General features: G+C 36.3%; 2 protein-coding genes across 7 annotated transcripts; one reads left to right on the plus strand and one right to left on the minus strand.

Annotated features, from left to right (window-relative positions):
- The first annotated feature begins 3,733 nt into the window (after positions 1-3,733).
- LOC104216264 (potassium transporter 6-like) lies at positions 3,734-10,519 on the plus strand. The gene is made up of 8 exons (XM_009766282.2): positions 3,734-4,116; positions 4,215-4,719; positions 5,420-5,473; positions 7,053-7,313; positions 7,403-7,455; positions 8,334-8,460; positions 8,548-8,802; positions 9,323-10,519. The coding sequence occupies exons 1-8, from the start codon at positions 4,078-4,080 to the stop codon at positions 10,381-10,383; spliced, it is 2,355 nt and encodes a 784-aa protein (XP_009764584.1). The 5' UTR covers positions 3,734-4,077; the 3' UTR covers positions 10,384-10,519.
- A 275-nt stretch (positions 10,520-10,794) lies between these two features.
- LOC104216265 (F-box protein CPR1-like) lies at positions 10,795-17,451 on the minus strand. Of its 6 annotated transcripts, none has more exons than XR_011402880.1 (4): positions 16,872-17,451; positions 16,018-16,401; positions 12,074-15,923; positions 10,795-11,141 (listed from the first exon to the last, which is right to left on the minus strand). XR_011402880.1 is itself a non-coding variant. In XM_070160105.1 (4 exons), exon 1 carries the CDS (start codon positions 16,737-16,739, stop codon positions 16,020-16,022), a length of 720 nt encoding a protein of 239 aa, XP_070016206.1. In that variant the 5' UTR covers positions 16,740-16,842; the 3' UTR covers positions 10,795-11,141; positions 12,074-12,193; positions 15,808-15,923; positions 16,018-16,019. The 6 variants fall into 6 exon arrangements, 5 of the variants coding, with proteins under 5 accessions (XP_070016206.1, XP_070016205.1, XP_070016204.1 ...); XM_070160105.1 differs by lacking the exon at positions 16,872-17,451 and having other exon boundaries at positions 12,074-12,193; positions 15,808-15,923; positions 16,018-16,842; XM_070160104.1 differs by lacking the exon at positions 16,872-17,451 and having other exon boundaries at positions 12,074-12,700; positions 15,808-15,923; positions 16,018-16,842.
- Between the last annotated feature and the right edge of the window lie 354 nt (positions 17,452-17,805).

Consider the following 17,805-nt stretch of genomic DNA (forward strand, 5'->3'; position numbering starts at 1 on the left):
GTAAATTTTTTTTTGTGCCGGGAGGGGGGAGTTGGGGTGGGGTGGGGGTGGGTGGTGCAGAAAAACGAAAAAACAAAAATTTAAAATTGCAAAAAAAAAATAAGGTAAAAAAATATTTTTTTTGGCGGGGGAGGGGTGTGGGGATGGGGGTGGGTGGTGGAGTGGGGTAGGTTGGGGTCTAGGGGTAGTAGGGTGGGTGGTGTTGGAAATTAAACCAAGATTAATTAGTATTCCTAAGTTGTCTAGGATTTGATATTTGGTAGTTTATTTAATTCATGTCTTATTAGGATTTGTTTACCAATTTTATATTGGAAAAGGTTTTTGTTTTGTAGTATTATAAATATGGGTGCTACTACATATTTTCCATTAGGGAGATGTAGCTATGATGTAGAGAGATTCAAGAGTTTATGAGTTGTGAAAAAACCATCCTACCAAGTTCTCTCCCTAGTTTAATAAATTTCTTCTATATAGCCTTTGCTAATTTTTTTGCTTGTGCCTAAATTGTTCTTCGGGGTATTTCAATCCTTCAAATTGGTATCAGAGCCTGCGTGAGATCCTGTCAGAGCCGGTAGGAGATCCCAAAAAAAAACGGATACTCTATTACCTAATTGTCCTGTTTTTGTGTTTGAGGGCAAAAGTAATTTTGAAACTTAGTATCAACAAATGAAGAATTTTTTTAAGGATATTGGATTATGGTCCATCATTGTTGAAGGATTTGAGGAACCCCTAGAAGGCATAACGTTGACGGGTGATGCAGCTACGCAATTGGAAAAGAAAATACATTTAGATTATAAGGCACGCTACTATCTCGCCATCAAAGTCGATTTGTATATATCTTATAAAAATATTTGTATGCAAAGTCATCAAAGGAGGCTTGGACAATCTTGGTGAAGTCATATCGAAAAGTTACTGATATAAAGAAGGAGAAACTGCAAGAGTTTAGGAGTCAATTTGAGTTGGCTCATATGGGACCAACAGAGTCTGTCAAAGAATTTTTTACGAGAATTGAAGAAATAGTCAATGGTCTAAGGATTAATGGAGAAGTATTGAAAGAAGTTAAAATTGTTGAAAAATTATTGCAGTCTCTAAGTTTAAAGTATGGCAACAAGAAAGTTATTCTTGAGGCTACCAAAGATCTTAGCACTCTCGGACTTGATGATTTAGAAGGTGAATTGGTGACATATGAGAGATCACTGAATCAACAAAAAAATAAGACATTGGAGGAGGCATCACGAGAAAAGGATGATCAACCAAAAGAAAAAGAAGACACATCAAACGCGGCGGAGATAAATAAAAAAGGCCAAAATTCAGAGTCAAAGGAGAAAAGAAGAGAAGTTGCAAGGGATGCCAGCCAAAATGAGGTTAGTATTTCACAAGAAAAATTGTTTGATGGTATTGAAGATGAACCGAGTAATGATAGAAGCAAGATGGTTCATCAAGAGAAAGTTTCTAATGATCCACCCAAGTTTGAGGCAGAAATAGCTTGGGGTCCAGAACCACAACAACGCATGATTATAGATATCGAAGATAAAATAAATTTTGTGTCATTGTTCGAGATTGCATGTCTCAAGGAGCATGACGAACTGTTCATTAACGACATTATTCTACAACCTATAAAATTGCCAAGTGGAGTTGATTGGGAGTACAAGACTACCCACAAATCATTTAGAGAAGTTATGGTTTCAAAGTAGAGAAAGAATATGTTGATGATATTTTGAAGGGATTTATCATGAGTAAAGACAAATCATAAATGGCCAATATTGAAGAGAAATTGAAGTTAACTAAAGATGATACTTGCGACTTTGTTGATGCAACATATTTTAGGAAATTGGTAGAGTGTCTAAAGTACTTGACTTCTACAAGGCTTGATGTTACTCATGACATGCTCAAGTTTGAACATCTTGGTTTAAGGGAGGCTGTTGGAAATTAAACCAAGATTAATTAGTATTCCTAAGTTATCTAGGATTTGATATTTGGTAGTTTATTTAATTCATGTCTTATTAGGATTTGTTTACCAATTTTATATTGGAATAGGCTTTTGTTTTGTAGTATTCTAAATAGGGGTGCTACTATATATTTTTCATTGTGGAGATGTAGTTATGATGTAGAGAGATTCAAGAGTTTATGAGTTGTGAAAAACCCTCCTACCAAGTTCTCTCCCTAGTTTAATAAATTTCTTCTATATAGCCTTTGCTGATTTTTTTGCTTGTGCTTAAATTATTCTTGGGTTATTTCAGTTCTTCAGGTGGTAACGGAAAAACTGAAATTTAAAAAAAAAATTGGAGAGAGGGGATGGGGTGGGTTGGTGAGGGTGGGGAAGGTTGAGGCATAGATAGAATTCGCTCGCCTGCCCTTGAATGGCCTTTATAGCCTTAAGGCGATCTATCCAACTATCCAAAGCCTAACCCAGTACAGATCTGATCCTAAATCGCTCTACGCTTTGAGCCGGCTAACTCTTTGAAGCCCACTGATGCCTTTTGAAGACCTTCTTCCCTCTACCCTGATGAAAAGAGTTCCAGTGAGCTCGCCAAGGAAAGCAGATTAATTCTATCAAACTCTTTCTTCCCAGCTAAGCTAAAGAAGATCTAACCCTCCTCTTCCACTGAGACCAATATTTTTCTTCGTACCAAATGCACCCTGAATTACACGTCTTTTTCTGGCGAATATAAGAATAGAATTTCGTGAATAAATTCAACAAATTTTACGGGGGAAAGATAGTAATAGTAGAAACGTGGAAACAATGGAAAGGAAGGAAAATATGAAAAAGAAGTAGGAGAAAAAGGTTAGAAAATTAAATAAAAAGAAAGAAAAAGAGAGTTCATTGCATGTGGTTCACCACTTAATCAGTAACATCAATGAATATAGTCATATAGTTAGACCCCTATTTATTGTAAATGTTAGTTATTATCAAATCTACTTTTCTTTCAATTTGTGCATTTATTATAAGCACTACCATAAATCATATAGGAGTAGCTAGAAACTACTACTACTATTAGGTAAAACCATGTGGTGCAGTAAATGAAGGCTGCTCTTCTCTTAACCAGATGTCTCGGGTTCGAGTCTTGGGTATGGAAAAATTCTTGGTTGGAAGCGCTTCCTCTCGAATGAAGCCCTACACGGCGCGAATCCGAATATAATCGGGCTCCAATACAATACCAAACACCAAATGAGAAACCAAAAAAAAAGTCAACTAAGCTTACATCAAATGATCTCATGTTAAATTGCATAAATTACCACTCCAGAAAATAACAAAAACACAATGAATACAAGTTTATAAAAATGGAAAAGAGCAATAAATACTATCATTTGTCTATATAAGAGCATACGTAATCTAGGATAACTCAATGGTCAAGAAATCACAACCTAAATCTGTGAAACCTAACAGGCTCACCGCTAATTAATAGTATTCGGTTTAGATTTCCTATGTAGCAGGTGCCTGCTTTATTTTTAAGATAACAATTATTTTTTATAAATTAATGGTGTATATATAAGTTAAATTCTGGAAAATATAATACTAATAATAATAAAAAATTAAAAAGAAAAAAACAAGTAGGCAAACTATCAGAAGCCCACCCACGCAGAAACCGCCAGCTTTCAACTCCCCCAGGGCCAATTGAAAAGGAAACGTACACATAATACATAACTATATCTATATATTTTTTCCTTTCTTTTATCTCAGAAATAAAGAAAGAAGAAATCATATAAATAAATAAATAATGTATCTTTTAAAATAACTCTTCCTAAATTTGTTCTAGTGTGTGTCTGACCAAAATATTCTCTTACTCTTATGCTCTGATTCCGAGTTTTTTTACCTTTCTCTATCGTTTGTTTAGACCAATATCTCTGTGGCTTTTCGTGTTAAATATTTTCTCTTTGAGCTGTTCAACTGCATTTTGCCATATTGTTACACTCCCCGTACCCCCACCACCCTCAACTCTACTTCTACAGCTACCACTGTCATTTTTCTCTATTATTTGAATCTTTTTTCCCCAATAATCTTGAAAGTTCTGTTCTTTGGTTGAAATTCTTGAATTTGCTGCAAAAATGGAATCCTTGTGGTTTTAAAAAGCACCTGCTATGGATCTTGAAACAGGGGTTAATCAGAATAGAAACAAGGTAAATGTTAAAAAGTTTAGTTCTTTAGCTAGTTTTAGATGTTTAGATCAATCTTAAATGAGAATTAATTATCATTTTATTAATTTTTGGGTTTGCAGAAAGAATCTTGGAGGACAAAAGAATCTTGGAGTACAATCTTGACATTGGCTTATCAGAGTTTAGGAGTTGTATATGGGGATTTGAGTACATCACCTTTATATGTTTATAAGAGTACTTTTGCTGAAGATATTACACATTCAGAGAGTAATGAAGAAATATATGGGGTTTTATCATTTGTGTTTTGGACATTGACTTTGGTTCCACTTTTGAAATATGTGTTCATTGTGCTTAGAGCTGATGATAATGGTGAAGGTGGAACTTTTGCTTTGTATTCACTCCTTTGTAGACATGCTAAGGTTAATTCATTGCCTAGTTGCCAGTTAGCTGATGAAGAGTTATCAAGTTATAAGAAGGATATAATTAGTCCTGCCCCAACTACTTTTGGTGCCACACTTAAGTCAACTCTTGAGAGGTATAGAGTTCTGCAGAGATTTCTGCTTGTATTGGCTTTACTTGGAGCTTGTATGGTTATTGGAGATGGTATCCTCACACCTGCTCTTTCAGGTATGCCAATGTTCTTTTTGTAGTTCATAAGATTGAATTTGCCGAGGGTCTTATCGGAAACAGCCTCTCTACTCCCTGGGGTAGGGGTAGGTATGCTTACACACTACCCTCCCCAGACCCCACTTGTGGGATTTTGCTTGGTGGTGGTTGTTGTTGTTGTTGTCATAAGATTGAATGGCCAATTCTGGTTCGACCTTCGATATGATTATTTTTACTGTCCAAAGATTTAAGATTAAATCCCGAGTTATTGCAAGTAAAAAAACCCAATGAGATTATGGGAGTAAATATTCTCTACCTATGCAGATGGGTAGGTAGAGAATACCTTGGGCGCGAGGTATCTCTCTCTATGGAGCTTGGCAAAATAGCCCCATGGGTTCAACAAACACATGTTATTGTTATTTTTGGTTAAGAAAAGAGTACAATAGAAGCAACGGATCTGTATAGGAGATATCGATTACTTATGATTAAACTAGCTAGCTGGTATTGGGATAAGTATTAGATTTAGAGAATCCCTAATTTTAGTTAAAATTGACATGAATCGGACCTGAATAGAACGGTGTGGTATAAATGATTTATTTAACTGGCTTTGGCTTCAACTGACTTGGGATTGTGACATGGGTTGATTGATTGACTAAGAGTTTGGAATTTATGGTGTTTGTTAGTTTCTGACAGCATTCACTTTTTGTGGACTTTTATGCAGTTTTCTCAGCAGTTTCTGGCATTGAACTTGCTATTGGAAAAGAACATCACAAATGTAAGTTTTATCTAATCTTTTTCTGTGAGATTGTTGTGCTATCTGTTGTTTCCTGAATGGCTTAACCTCGAAAGAAAATCGAATGGCTAATGGTGATTGTGTTTTTTAACCTTTAGGTCTTATGAAACATGTTCTGTATCTTCCTTGTAGATGTTATCAAGGGAAACTTAATGCACCTTCAAATTAAAATTTGAACAGCTTCAGCTAATCTAAGAGAAATAAATAAGAAAGTTGTTCTCTTTTATCCAGTGTTTGACTTTTTTCAAAACAAAATAATTTGAAGTTAAAAGATTATAAAGCACTAGTACTTTTTCCAAAGTGCATGTTTTGAAGTCATATATGGACTCAAACAGATTCCCAACTTCTTGAAACCCGTGGTGATCTTATATGCTAATTAACATGTCCGTTGATGATCAATTCCATCTGATGGGAGCAAATGCAGTCAAAAGGCATGACTCTCGATTAAGGAGGAGCATCCAATATCACCAATATAAGTTCAAATATGCAAGCATAGATGTAAATGCAAAATGATCAGCCAATCAATATTTGATTTTAGTTTATTCCTTTCAGCGTCCTGTATATTCTCCGAGCACAAGTCTATCCAGATTATTCTGTGATTCCAAAGGAGAGCGAATGTATTTAGGAGCAACCAGTTGATTCTTTTCATAAGTTAGGGGCAATAAATAGACGTTGGCAGAGTATGACCAGAAATATCCTCAGATGCGCAATATTATTGCCACTGTCCAATATTTTTCAGAAACACAATAGTATTGCCACTATTTTATGGTAACCTTTCCACCAAACCACTTGAGCATGTGAGTGTCTGTTATCCCATTAATTTCGTGGCCACATGGATTTTCTGGATGGTGGATAGGAAGTCATTAAGACCACCTAACATTTAAACCCTTCTTCTTCAGGTAAGAAACACATCCCTCCACCCTTAACCAGAGGTCTCGGATTCAAATCCTAGGACTGGAGAAGTTCTTCATAGGGCAAGCATCCCCTTAAGTGGGCTCTATGCGGGGCGAATCTGGATTAGTCAGGCCAATGGTTCTGGATACCAGACGGTTAAAGAGTTAAAAAAAAAAGTTTTGGCCAATTGGTTTGATGGCAGATTAGCTTTCTCTGCTTGACCAGGCAGCAGTCTCATTTTCTAGAATACATAAATGCAGTCCAACTTCCCCACAATAATAAACATAAATGAGGAACAAATATCTGCCCTACTTGTCAATCACTTCTATGCTAATGGCTGGTTATCTAACCAGGTCATGGATAGTCTTAGGCCAAATCATTCGTGCTCGCATTACTTTCAAGATCTTCATAACTTAAAATGTCTATTCCAATAGGTTTACAGCCTACTTAATCATGAAGGAGCATCTAGAATTCTCTTCCTACCATTTGAGTGATATATGCTAAGCTTGAGACTCTACTTTTGATTAAGGAAATTAAGCTTACATTACTCTGTTGTTTTCTTTCCTTTTATTTGATTTGTTTATTTTATTTAAAATCGTCTAATCAAAATAGTATTTAATTTCTATGCTCAAAATGACATGCTACCCTTTTAAAATGTCATTTGCAGATGTAGAAGTTCCACTTACTTGTGTCATACTGATAGCCTTGTTTGCCCTTCAGCATTACGGCACCCACAGGGTTGGATTTTTGTTTGCACCTGTTGTCATAACATGGCTTGTGTGTATCAGTGCTATTGGTGTATATAATATTGTACAATGGGATCGCCATGTGTATCGAGCACTGTCTCCACATTACATGTACAAATTCCTGAAAAAAACTCAAAGACGAGGCTGGATGTCCTTGGGAGGGATCCTCCTGTGCATAACAGGCAAGATATAGTTGTCAGTTGCTTTATGATTAATTTGCTACTTATCTTCCTTTGGTATGATCCCTAAATACACAAATATATTCTTTCAGGTTCTGAAGCAATGTTTGCTGATCTAGGACACTTCTCCCAGTTGTCAATACAGGTAGATATCTAACTAATTGCTAAATAACAGGGTGCATATTTGATACAGTATAAACAAAAATGAGAAGCCAGAAGTGTGACAATGGTCCACTTTTTTTCCTTTGTTTGAATTTAGTCTCTTAGGTGCGCTGAAATAAGTAGAAGTTTGTATAAATGTTAATCAGAGGTGGCTAAAGTTATTTTATAATAAAGCAGGCCATCTCTAATAGCTTAAGCTTTTACATGAGATGGTTGTAGTTTCAAGTTCAACTCTCAACATGACCCCTCAGAAAATATTTTCATGTGCCTAGCCTTAGAAAAAGAATCAGGCCCGCACATAAGGAATGTGTTGGAGACCTAAAATAAATAATAAAAACGGAACCTTTCCAATAGTTTAAGCTTTAGGATTAGACGGTTAAACAATTCAGCTAAAATATAGGCAATGCCCTTAGTACCCCCAACAGAAAAGCTTTGAGCAGCGTCTGTGACCAGGTTGATTCTAAGTTTACTCATTCAATTTCCATGGGATTTATTACCGCTTTGCATGTTGACATTCTATTATCAGTATCACCCTTTCTAAATTTTCGTGGCATCCGAATCGGGTTGCCCCTGCACGACCAAGACTGGCCCCTTTGTTTTGCTTTCTATGAGTGAAGAATTTAGCCAACTTTCAGATTCAATTTGACTAAATGGATGTGATTACAATCTGATGAGAATGTCTAATCAAGAGAGGGATAGAGATGAACTAAAGGTTGGTTAGAATTGTTTTGAGGTGCTACAGCTCTTGGAGGTTCTCTTTTTAGCTATAGAAAAAGAGAAAGGTGAACACAGCTTATTGTTTGCATATAGCGCGGCTTGTGAGATATAACATTGTCTAAGTAACTAATTTCCCTTTTGCAGATTGCTTTTACCTTCATGGTTTATCCATCACTGATTCTTGCATATATGGGACAAGCTGCTTATCTTTCACAGCATCATGTTATTGAAAATGAAAGCTACCGAATAGGCTTCTATGTTTCTGTACCAGGTATGTATTTTCCTAGTTGCTTCTACGGGGAAAAGAATAAGCTAGAAGGAAATTGAGCTGATGAAGGACATCTCATTGTTGTTTCAGAGAAACTAAGGTTGCCTGTTTTGGTGATTGCTATACTTGCTGCCGTGGTGGGGAGCCAAGCCATCATCACTGGAACCTTTTCAATTATTAAACAATGCTCCTCGTTGGGTTGCTTTCCTAGAGTCAAAATAGTGAATACATCATCTAAAATACATGGACAGATATATATTCCAGAGATTAATTGGACCTTAATGCTACTATGCTTGGCTGTTACTATTGGCTTTAGAGACACCAAAAAGATGGGCAATGCTTCAGGTATGAATGTAATGATATGAATAAGGGAAAGTAAATTTTTGATTAGTCGAAATCATTTATCCTTCTTGGATGTAGTGTTAAACTTGAAATGCCTTTATTGGAGTTCCAGAGATTCAATCTTGATTGACTGCTCAATTTTATATTCCAGTCACAATTTTCCATGCACTTGGAGTCCTCCTAAAACAAAGTTGTTTCTTGAATATGTTCCCCTCCTCAAGGGGGACCAATTTTCATGTTCAATTTCCCTCTGCAGAAATTTTTGTAAAGGGCAGCCCAGTGCATAAAACATCCTGCATTCACCCAAGGGTGTGATGTAGACAGCCTACCCTAATACAAGCGTTAGTGCTGCTTCCACGGCTCGAACCCATGACCTATAGGTCATACGGATACAACTTTACTCTTTTGAAATTCATTTCGCACTTATTTACACAATGGATACGAGGATCTCATAGAAGAAAAGACTGTTTCCCATGCTGAATGATATTCATTACTAATCCTCGCTAATTTTGCTTCATATCAGGTTTGGCAGTCATAACTGTCATGCTGGTTACGACTTGCTTGATGTCGTTGGTGATTGTTTTGTGCTGGCGCAAGAGTGTCATCCTTGCACTTTGCTTTGTTATATTCTTTGGGATGATTGAAGCCTTATATTTCTCAGCTTCTCTGATTAAATTTTTGGGAGGAGCATGGGTGCCTATTGCAATGGCTTTTACTTTCATGATAGTAATGTGCATTTGGCACTACGGCTCTTTAAAGAAGTACGAATTTGATGTCCAAAATAAGGTCTCTGTTGAGTGGCTACTCGGTCTTGGTCCCAGTCTAGGCATTGTACGGGTTCGTGGCATTGGCCTCATACACACTGAGCTTGTATCCGGAATCCCAGCAATCTTTTCACACTTTGTTACCAATCTTCCGGCATTCCACCAGGTCTTAGTTTTCCTTTGTGTCAAATCTGTCCCAGTTCCTCATGTTAAACATGAGGAGCGTTTCCTGGTTGGACACATTGGCCCAAGAGAGTACCGCATGTACAGGTGCATTGTCAGGTATGGTTATCGCGATGCTCACAAGGATGATTCAGAATTTGAGAATGATCTTGTATGTAGCATAGCAGAGTTTATACGAACAGGAAAGACAAGGTTGAATGTTAACGGCGAGGATCTTAGAAAGGATTTCGAGGACATGACTGTTGTTGGAACGCCTTCTACTCATTTATCAGGAGTTCAATTTTGTGAGGATGAGGATGTAAATGCTGAATTAGTTGGACCATCAGAGCGTAAAGAAATACTTTCTCCACGCGTAACCAAGCCTAAGAAAAGGGTGAGGTTTGTCATACCGGAATCTCCCAAGATTGATAGAGGTGCGCAAGAGGAATTGCGCGAACTAATGGAAGCAAGGGAAGCAGGCATAGCTTACATATTGGGACATTCCTATGTAAGAGCCAAACAAGGATCTAGCTTATTTAAGAAAATAGTTATAAATTTTGGATATGACTTTTTGAGAAGGAACAGTAGACCACCTACATACACATTAAGTGTACCCCATGCTTCTACTTTAGAGGTAGGAATGGTTTACAATGTATGATTTTTAGCATACAGGAAAAAAAACAAATAATGAATGTTGTACATGTGTTTGTAGCTTTTTTGTGAATAGAAGAAAAGTTGAGTAACATTTTACCGTGATTGATTGAGATTGAGAAATATCTACCATTGACAGCCCATATTCTAGTATACTATTTGATATTTTTCAGTTGTCATCTTGTTTGGAAAACAAGGGAACAACTTTTCGATGCGGTTCTTTATGTTTCTTAAAATAGCAGAAAAGTTTAAGGAAATTGTAGGAGGGGAAAGGGCTTAAAGATGAGCTGAAAATTGCAGTACCTAAATACAACAGGTGATTAGAAACGAAAAAGTTGGATATTTCTACTAAAACTCAGAGGGAACAATGGTATGTCTCGTCGATGCGGATGCATAAATATGTATGACTCTGTGCCTAGAAAGATTAATCTTCTGTTCTTCAATTTATGAGCTTTTCTTCCTTTCTTTTCTCGTCTCTGCTTAAACAAATAGTATTACATTAAGTAGCATCAACAACAAAATTTGAGTCCTTAGTGACCTGATCAACAACAAAATTTGAGGGGTATTATAATATACTAGCCCCTCCTGGTCACTGTTACGGGCAAGTACGGACATTTATTCATAACAATGGTAGTAGCAGTAGATCAACTGCATCTAATACAAGTAGTAGTAGTTATAGTGGTGGTAGTAGTAGTAGAGTTGTTTGCCAAAGCATCAGGTTGTTAGTTTGCTTCCCTGCACACGTGCATGATACAACACATCAACCTGCAATCATTGACAATACGAATGTATAAGTTGTCGTTCTTATTGATAAGGCAATGTAAGAGCTAAGCACCAGTTTTTTTACGCCCCTAAAGGTTAGTTTGTAAATGAGCACACATCAACCAGTTTGCCATAGGTTCAACTTTTTACGGAGACATAACCAAGAGAAATCTTCATGTAAATTCTCTAGTTTGCTCACGAGTCGTGTGCCTTTTATTACATTACAAAGAAAATAAATCTGAGGATGTGAAAGTTCATGCAAGGATATCCTGACCCAAAGAAGAAGATTTTATTGACAGGATGAAAGAATATCATTGCTTCCTACATCTAGAGGTGATCAAGGTTTCATAACAGTTGAATAAAAGGAAGCAAAGTATGTCAAAGTAAATGAAAAAACAACACAGGAGTGTATAGATTGAAAAATACAGAGAAGTTAATCTTCCTATCTGTAAAGGGGAAAAATATGAAGTGAAAAAAAATTATGAAAATTTCAGAATATTTTGGATAAAGCAAATCAGCACGTTGAAGAGGATACACCAACATGCCTGTAGAAATAAGATGAACGCGTGCCAGATTGCCAAGACCATACACATATTTCTGACCTAATTATTTTCTGGACCCAGCCCCTATAAAACTCCAAAAATCACAAGAAACATAGGATCTGAAGCCACAAATTAAACTCATAACATGTAGCCTTCAAACACTGCTTAAAAAGTGAAAGAATGTCCAATGTCTTTTACATAGAATGCAGAAGCCACCAAACACTACAATGGGAAATGTTCTTGTAAGAAGTTGTTCCTCAAAAATAAAAAGGACAACAAAAATCTCTAAGCAGATGTGGTGTAAAGATGGTCCTTTGAATATGCAATGCATTTTTTCATATTTGACAAAAGAAGCAGAATTGAACAACACATGAAAAATGTACGAACACTTACAAGTTGTTAGCTACACAACGGTCAGTTATCTGAGTTGTTGCAGTCTTTCAATGTTGCGTCGTTGATTCATTTTGTAGAATTGGACAATCTAGGCTTTCAATGTAGAGTTCTGCCTCAAGACTGTCATAAACGTTAGTAACCACTGGATGTCTGATTGATTCATCCTCTGGATTGTATATCGTTAAAGTTGACTCAAACACATGCAAAATTTCACATTTCTTTGACATGCAAATGGGTGGAGAAAGCACGCAGTATTTAGGGTCATTAAGATAGTTGATGGTATACAATTTCGTCTGAGATTCTTTAACCCCATACTCCTTCAGAACCCACACATCAGCTGTGAGTTAGCTCATAATTACGGAGCACAGATAAATCAGTTCCCAACACTCCAAGCTTCAAATGAAACTATCCTTCTTCGTAGAGGGGTTGCTCCATCTTCCAATAATTGTCATCAGCCAAATCAATAGACATAATGCCCCAACCATCACCACCCATAGTTGCCCAGTGAAATTTCCCACTCACCAACTTAGCTGAACTATCGAACAACAACCCTCCTTGAAAGTTATCAAGTGTTCTCCAAGAATCACTCTTTAAACTATATATATATCCACATAGCCATGAGTGAATCTAGAGGAAACATGCACAACCTTATAATCATTATGAACCTTATCATATCCAAAACCAAAGATGTACATGTAACTTAACATCTTTTCATACGCAGTTGTTTGAACTGTCTAGTCGATGGATTCCACAGAATCAAAGCCATCATTCCCGATGCAAAGACAAATTAAATCATTGACAGAACCCACAATATTATGGATGTTTTTCATGGGATAATCCAAGTCAAATGTCTTAGTAACAGACCCATAAAATAAAGAGCTAACAGAGCAATGTTTAAGATTCTGCTCAAGACATTTGAGCTTAAGTGAATCAAATTTATCTAATTTCAGCATCAATCTATGGCTGGTGCAATCCAAACTCAGGACTAGATATTAAATCAAACCAGTCTTTTGAAACACACTTAAACTTCAATAGATATTTCACAGGAAGCCTTACAAGGATATCAGCGATGAGTTCTCGGGGCAAGCTAGGGTTTGTCAACATTGAAACTCTTTTTTTTTGGGATTCGGAATCAGTTTTAATTTATAATATTTTGGAGGGAGCAAAATTCATTAATTGACTCCAGATACACCCCTTACCGTTAATATGCACACAATTTAAGTCCTCTTAATATTACTACTAAAATTTTGTTGCCTTTTGTTTTAACAAGGCCAGTTCCATTGACAGCCCCCTAAAGTTGTCAAGATTTTTCATTTAGATACCTCAATTGAGGTTGTGACCTATTAGACACTTGAACTACCACTAAAGTGTGCTATTAAACATGAAACACTTACACGGCAACTGCTGTGTTGCTCACACACATTTGAGTGCGTAGGCTAATTTATCTAACCTGGCTTTTACTTTTTTAACGGTTAGTCCAAAGCTCAAAAACGAATGCAGCTATTTTGTATTATTTCATCATCCTTATTTTTTTTAACCAAACAACTAAAGTTGCCAAATCCTTTCCTCTACATGGATTGACTTCTTGTTGTACATAATGTGTTTTAATATGATATTTAAAGTTAGTCCAGGAATATGTTATGTTGCGCAGTCATTATCTTTGAAGGGCTAACATTAATTACAGACTTACAGTACAATCTAGCAATCAATTTCATCTGTTTGGTGCACTTCACTCCTGCAGCTCAGCCACTGAAGACAGAGTATAAGAAAGAGATTATTCAAATTGATGTAAGCGTTGGAAATGTAAGTTCTTTTTTTTTTCTTTGGTTATGTTAAAGAGTATTTCACCTGATGTAATGATTTTTTCTTTGGTTATGTACTTATGTTAAAGAGTATTTTCACCTGATGTAATGATAATTGATGTCCAACAATCAAGTTTCCTCTCGTTCGTTTTCTTCTTTCAAATTTTCAGATCTCTTAAATTAGGTTTACATTGAGTGCATAAGTATGCCTCAGAATTTGGTAATATCGTGCATATTTAACAAACAATATACTACTATTTAGTAATATCATTATACCTTTGATTTAGGGTTGTATTGAATAAATAATGTACTACTTTTAGTACACCAGTACATCCAAGAAAATAACAGAAGAGAAATGGAAATGGAACAAGTTAACCAAAGGAAATGGAAACCGATATAAGATTCTAAGTCCGGTTCCTTTTGCTGATGACCTGATCTTACTTGCTGAAGCAACCAAAGAAAAGCGTAACAACTTACTAAACTCTGCTCTCTATCGGGACAAAGTACAAACTTTGACTAGTCCAAAATTGTCCTCTCGAACAATACCAAAATGGCAATTAAGGGACAGATCTCCAAATGTATGACTATGAAATTTACTCAAAACCTTGGTAAATACTTGCGCTTCCCTATGATAAGAGATAGAATCACTAGAAAGAACCGGGGGGAGCTTGATTTGTACAAATCAAAATGGGGAATCCAGGAAAATGGGGAATAGGGGGAGTGATCAGAGACACAAGGGGGAACTGGATTGCAGGATTTAGTCAGCACATTCCACATGCTATGAATATATACACTGAACTTCTTGCACTTATAACAGGAATCAGAATTGCCCTAGAACGAAGCATAATGCCTTAAGTTATAGAAACTAACACATAAGAGTATGTGTTTAAGACCTAAAATAAATATAAAAAAATGAACCCTCTCAGATATTTAAATTTTTTTAAATGAGACGTTTACACTATTCGACAATATACACGATGCGCTTTGTACTCCAAATAGAAAAGCTTTGAGCAGCCATTTTGGTGAGCAGTGGTTGATGCTACTACTGCTTTCCATGTTAATATTCTGCTGATTGTAATCACTCTGGTCAAAGAGCTAACAATGAAGTTCCCAGTTGTTGCTGACGTAATTACAATCTGATGAGATGTCTAATAAGGAGAAGGAATCAAACTTGGAGATGAACTAATGGTCAGTTAGAAAAGTTTGAGGTACTGCATTGCTTGGAGGTTCTCATTTTGGCTATAGAAGGGATACCTGAACCCAGTTTATTGTTTGCATATAGCGAGCTTGCGTATTTCTGCCAGAGTGAGATGTAACATTGCCTAAGAGACTAATTTCCCTTTTGCAAGATGCTTTTACTTTCATGGATTTAATCTATAGTATCACCAAAGAGAAGAAGATTCAGCCTTTTGATTGACCAAATAATTAAAAAAAATGATTAGATAGGCATAAAGAAACAACTGTAAGCTATTAACAGCAACAAAAGACACCCAAACTTGATGATATTTCAGAACTTAACTATTTCAGAGATTCCTCCGCCTCTTCATTAAGTGTCACTAAAAACGAACATTAAAGAAAGCCCTAGATCAAACAACGACCCTGCCAAGGACTATATATGCTAATTATTATTAGCAATCAAGTTCGCCTTAGTCTTACTTTGTATAGTGGAACAACATATACCCTTAAAACACTGCTTAAAAGAGAGAGAATGTCCCATGTAATTTACTTAGAATGCAGAAGCACCAGACACTACAACCAAAAATGTTCTAGCAAAAGTTGTTGTTCCTCGGAAATATGCAACAACAAAAAGGATTACCAAGATACTTAAGCAGATGTTTTGTAAAGATGGCCTTTAAATATGGAATATATTGTTCGATATTTGACAAAAGAAGCAGAATTGAACAACACGCAAAAAGTCTTACAAGTTGTTACCTACACAACTGTCGTTCACCTGGGTTTTTGCACCCTGCAATGTTTGTGCTGTTGATTTATTTTGTAAAATAGGAGAAACCAGGCTTTCAATGTAGAGTTCCGCTTCCACCGCAAGACTGTCATCAACATTAGTAACCGTTGGATATGTGATTAAGTTATTCTCTGGATTGTATATCGCTAAAATGAAATCAAACACATGCAATATTTCACCTTTACTTGACATGCAAATGGGTGGGAAAAGCAGCTGGCTCTGGGGCATTATGGTATTTGAAGGTATACAGTTTTATCCCAGACTCTTTAACCCCATACTCCTTCATAACCCACACATCAGCTCGAATTAGGTAATAATGACAGAGAACAGAAAAATCATTTCCCAACACTCCAAGCTTCAAAAATTTCTGCCCTTCTTCATAGAGGGGCTGCTCCACCTTTCCATATTTCTCATCAACCAAATCAATAGACATGATGGTCCTACCTTCACCCACATTGACCCAGTGAAGCTTCCTACTCACCAATTTAGGCCAACGATTGTACGCCACCAGCCCTTGAATATCATCAAGTCTTCTCCAAGAATCATTCTTTAAACTATATATACTGACACATGCACAAGTCAGTTCAGAGAAAACAGCCACTACCTTATAATCATCATTAACCTCATCATATCCAAAACCATACATGTACTGACACACAAAATCCAATGCAAGCATATTCATAATATCAGGTACATGCCTAAATTTTCTAGTTGATGGATTCCACAGAACCAAGCATTTAAACCCAATGGAAAGACAAATCAACCCATTGACAGAACCCACAACATCAAAACGATCATCGGGAGTTTTCGTAGGAATATCCAAGTCAAATGAATCAGTAGAAAACCCAGAAAATAAAAGGCTAACAGAACAATGTTTAAGATAAGTCATAAATTGCAGCATCAACCTATGGCGGGTGCAATCCTTAGAATTAAAACTAAGATGTGTATTAACAAATTCATGGCTAGATATTAAAGAAAGCCAGTCTTTCGAAACACACTTTAACTGTAAGAGGGACTTCACAGGAAGTCTTACAAGGATTTCAATGATGAGATCTTGTGGCAAGCTAGGGCTGCTCTGTTCTAAGAGAGGCTTCAGCGTCCATTTGAGTCGCACAAATTTAATTTTAGAACAAAATTCCTCCAGCTTTGTCAATATATATATATATATATAGGGCTAACTTACTACATAGTTGTAGTAGGTTAGCATTGTATGCATCTTTTAGTTCTCCAAGTTACCCCTGCCATCACATTAAATATAAGGACTTTTAGGCCCTTTCTGGTCTTTCACTTAAATTTTCCAATTCCTTCTCTCGATACACCTCCTCCATCTCCAGTTTTATCTCTCAGTTGTGTGCTAGCATCCCTCAATTCAGATATACCAAAAGGCTTTAAGTGGAAGATCAAATTTGAGAACTGAGAGCAAAGAATTAAAGTTTCGAGCCTTTGAAGAGTCCCTCGTTATTTGTGCGACTCACTTTTTCCACTTCCAATAGTATTCAAATATGCTGCTCGAAAAATGGATCATATTTGGTACAGTAAATATTAATACTAATTTTTAACTACCAATAGAACCAACAACTGATAAATTAAGTGATCTGCCATTTGGTTCAATGCATTACAGTTGCATTTTGGATTTGAATTCACCATCAAGGAAACAGAAGGAAGACCAGCCGAGAAAGAGGTTGAGAAAATTGGGTTTGATTTTTTGAGCAAAAAGACGAAAAGGTCCCTCTAATTATTCTTATTTAATGTGATGGCAGGGGTAATTTGGAGAACTAAAAGATGCATACAATGCTAACCTACTACAACTATGTAGTAGGTTAGCCCTATATATATATATATATATATATATATATAAATTTAAGTAATCAGAGAATTATATAGAGTACAACAGTCATTTAAATGTCGAAAAATATCATTACATTAGCATAAGATGTGAATTCAAAATGATTGGACATCGTTATCTG

The sequence above is a fragment of the Nicotiana sylvestris genome, chromosome 10 (genome assembly GCF_000393655.2).
Source record: "Nicotiana sylvestris chromosome 10, ASM39365v2, whole genome shotgun sequence".
Taxonomy (NCBI): domain Eukaryota; kingdom Viridiplantae; phylum Streptophyta; class Magnoliopsida; order Solanales; family Solanaceae; genus Nicotiana; species Nicotiana sylvestris.

Bases quoted from the DNA above. Each gene is read 5' to 3' on its own strand.
- LOC104216264 (XM_009766282.2), top strand. From the start codon at position 4,078: ATGGATCTTGAAACAGGGGTTAATCAGAATAGAAACAAG. The intron at 4,117-4,214 runs GTAAATGTTAAA...TTGGGTTTGCAG, and splicing joins TTAATCAGAATAGAAACAAG to AAAGAATCTTGGAGGACAAA. The intron at 7,456-8,333 runs GTAGATATCTAA...TCCCTTTTGCAG, and splicing joins TCTCCCAGTTGTCAATACAG to ATTGCTTTTACCTTCATGGT.
- LOC104216265 (XM_070160105.1), bottom strand. From the start codon at position 16,739: ATGCTGCAATTTATGACTTATCTTAAACATTGTTCTGTTAGCCTTTTA.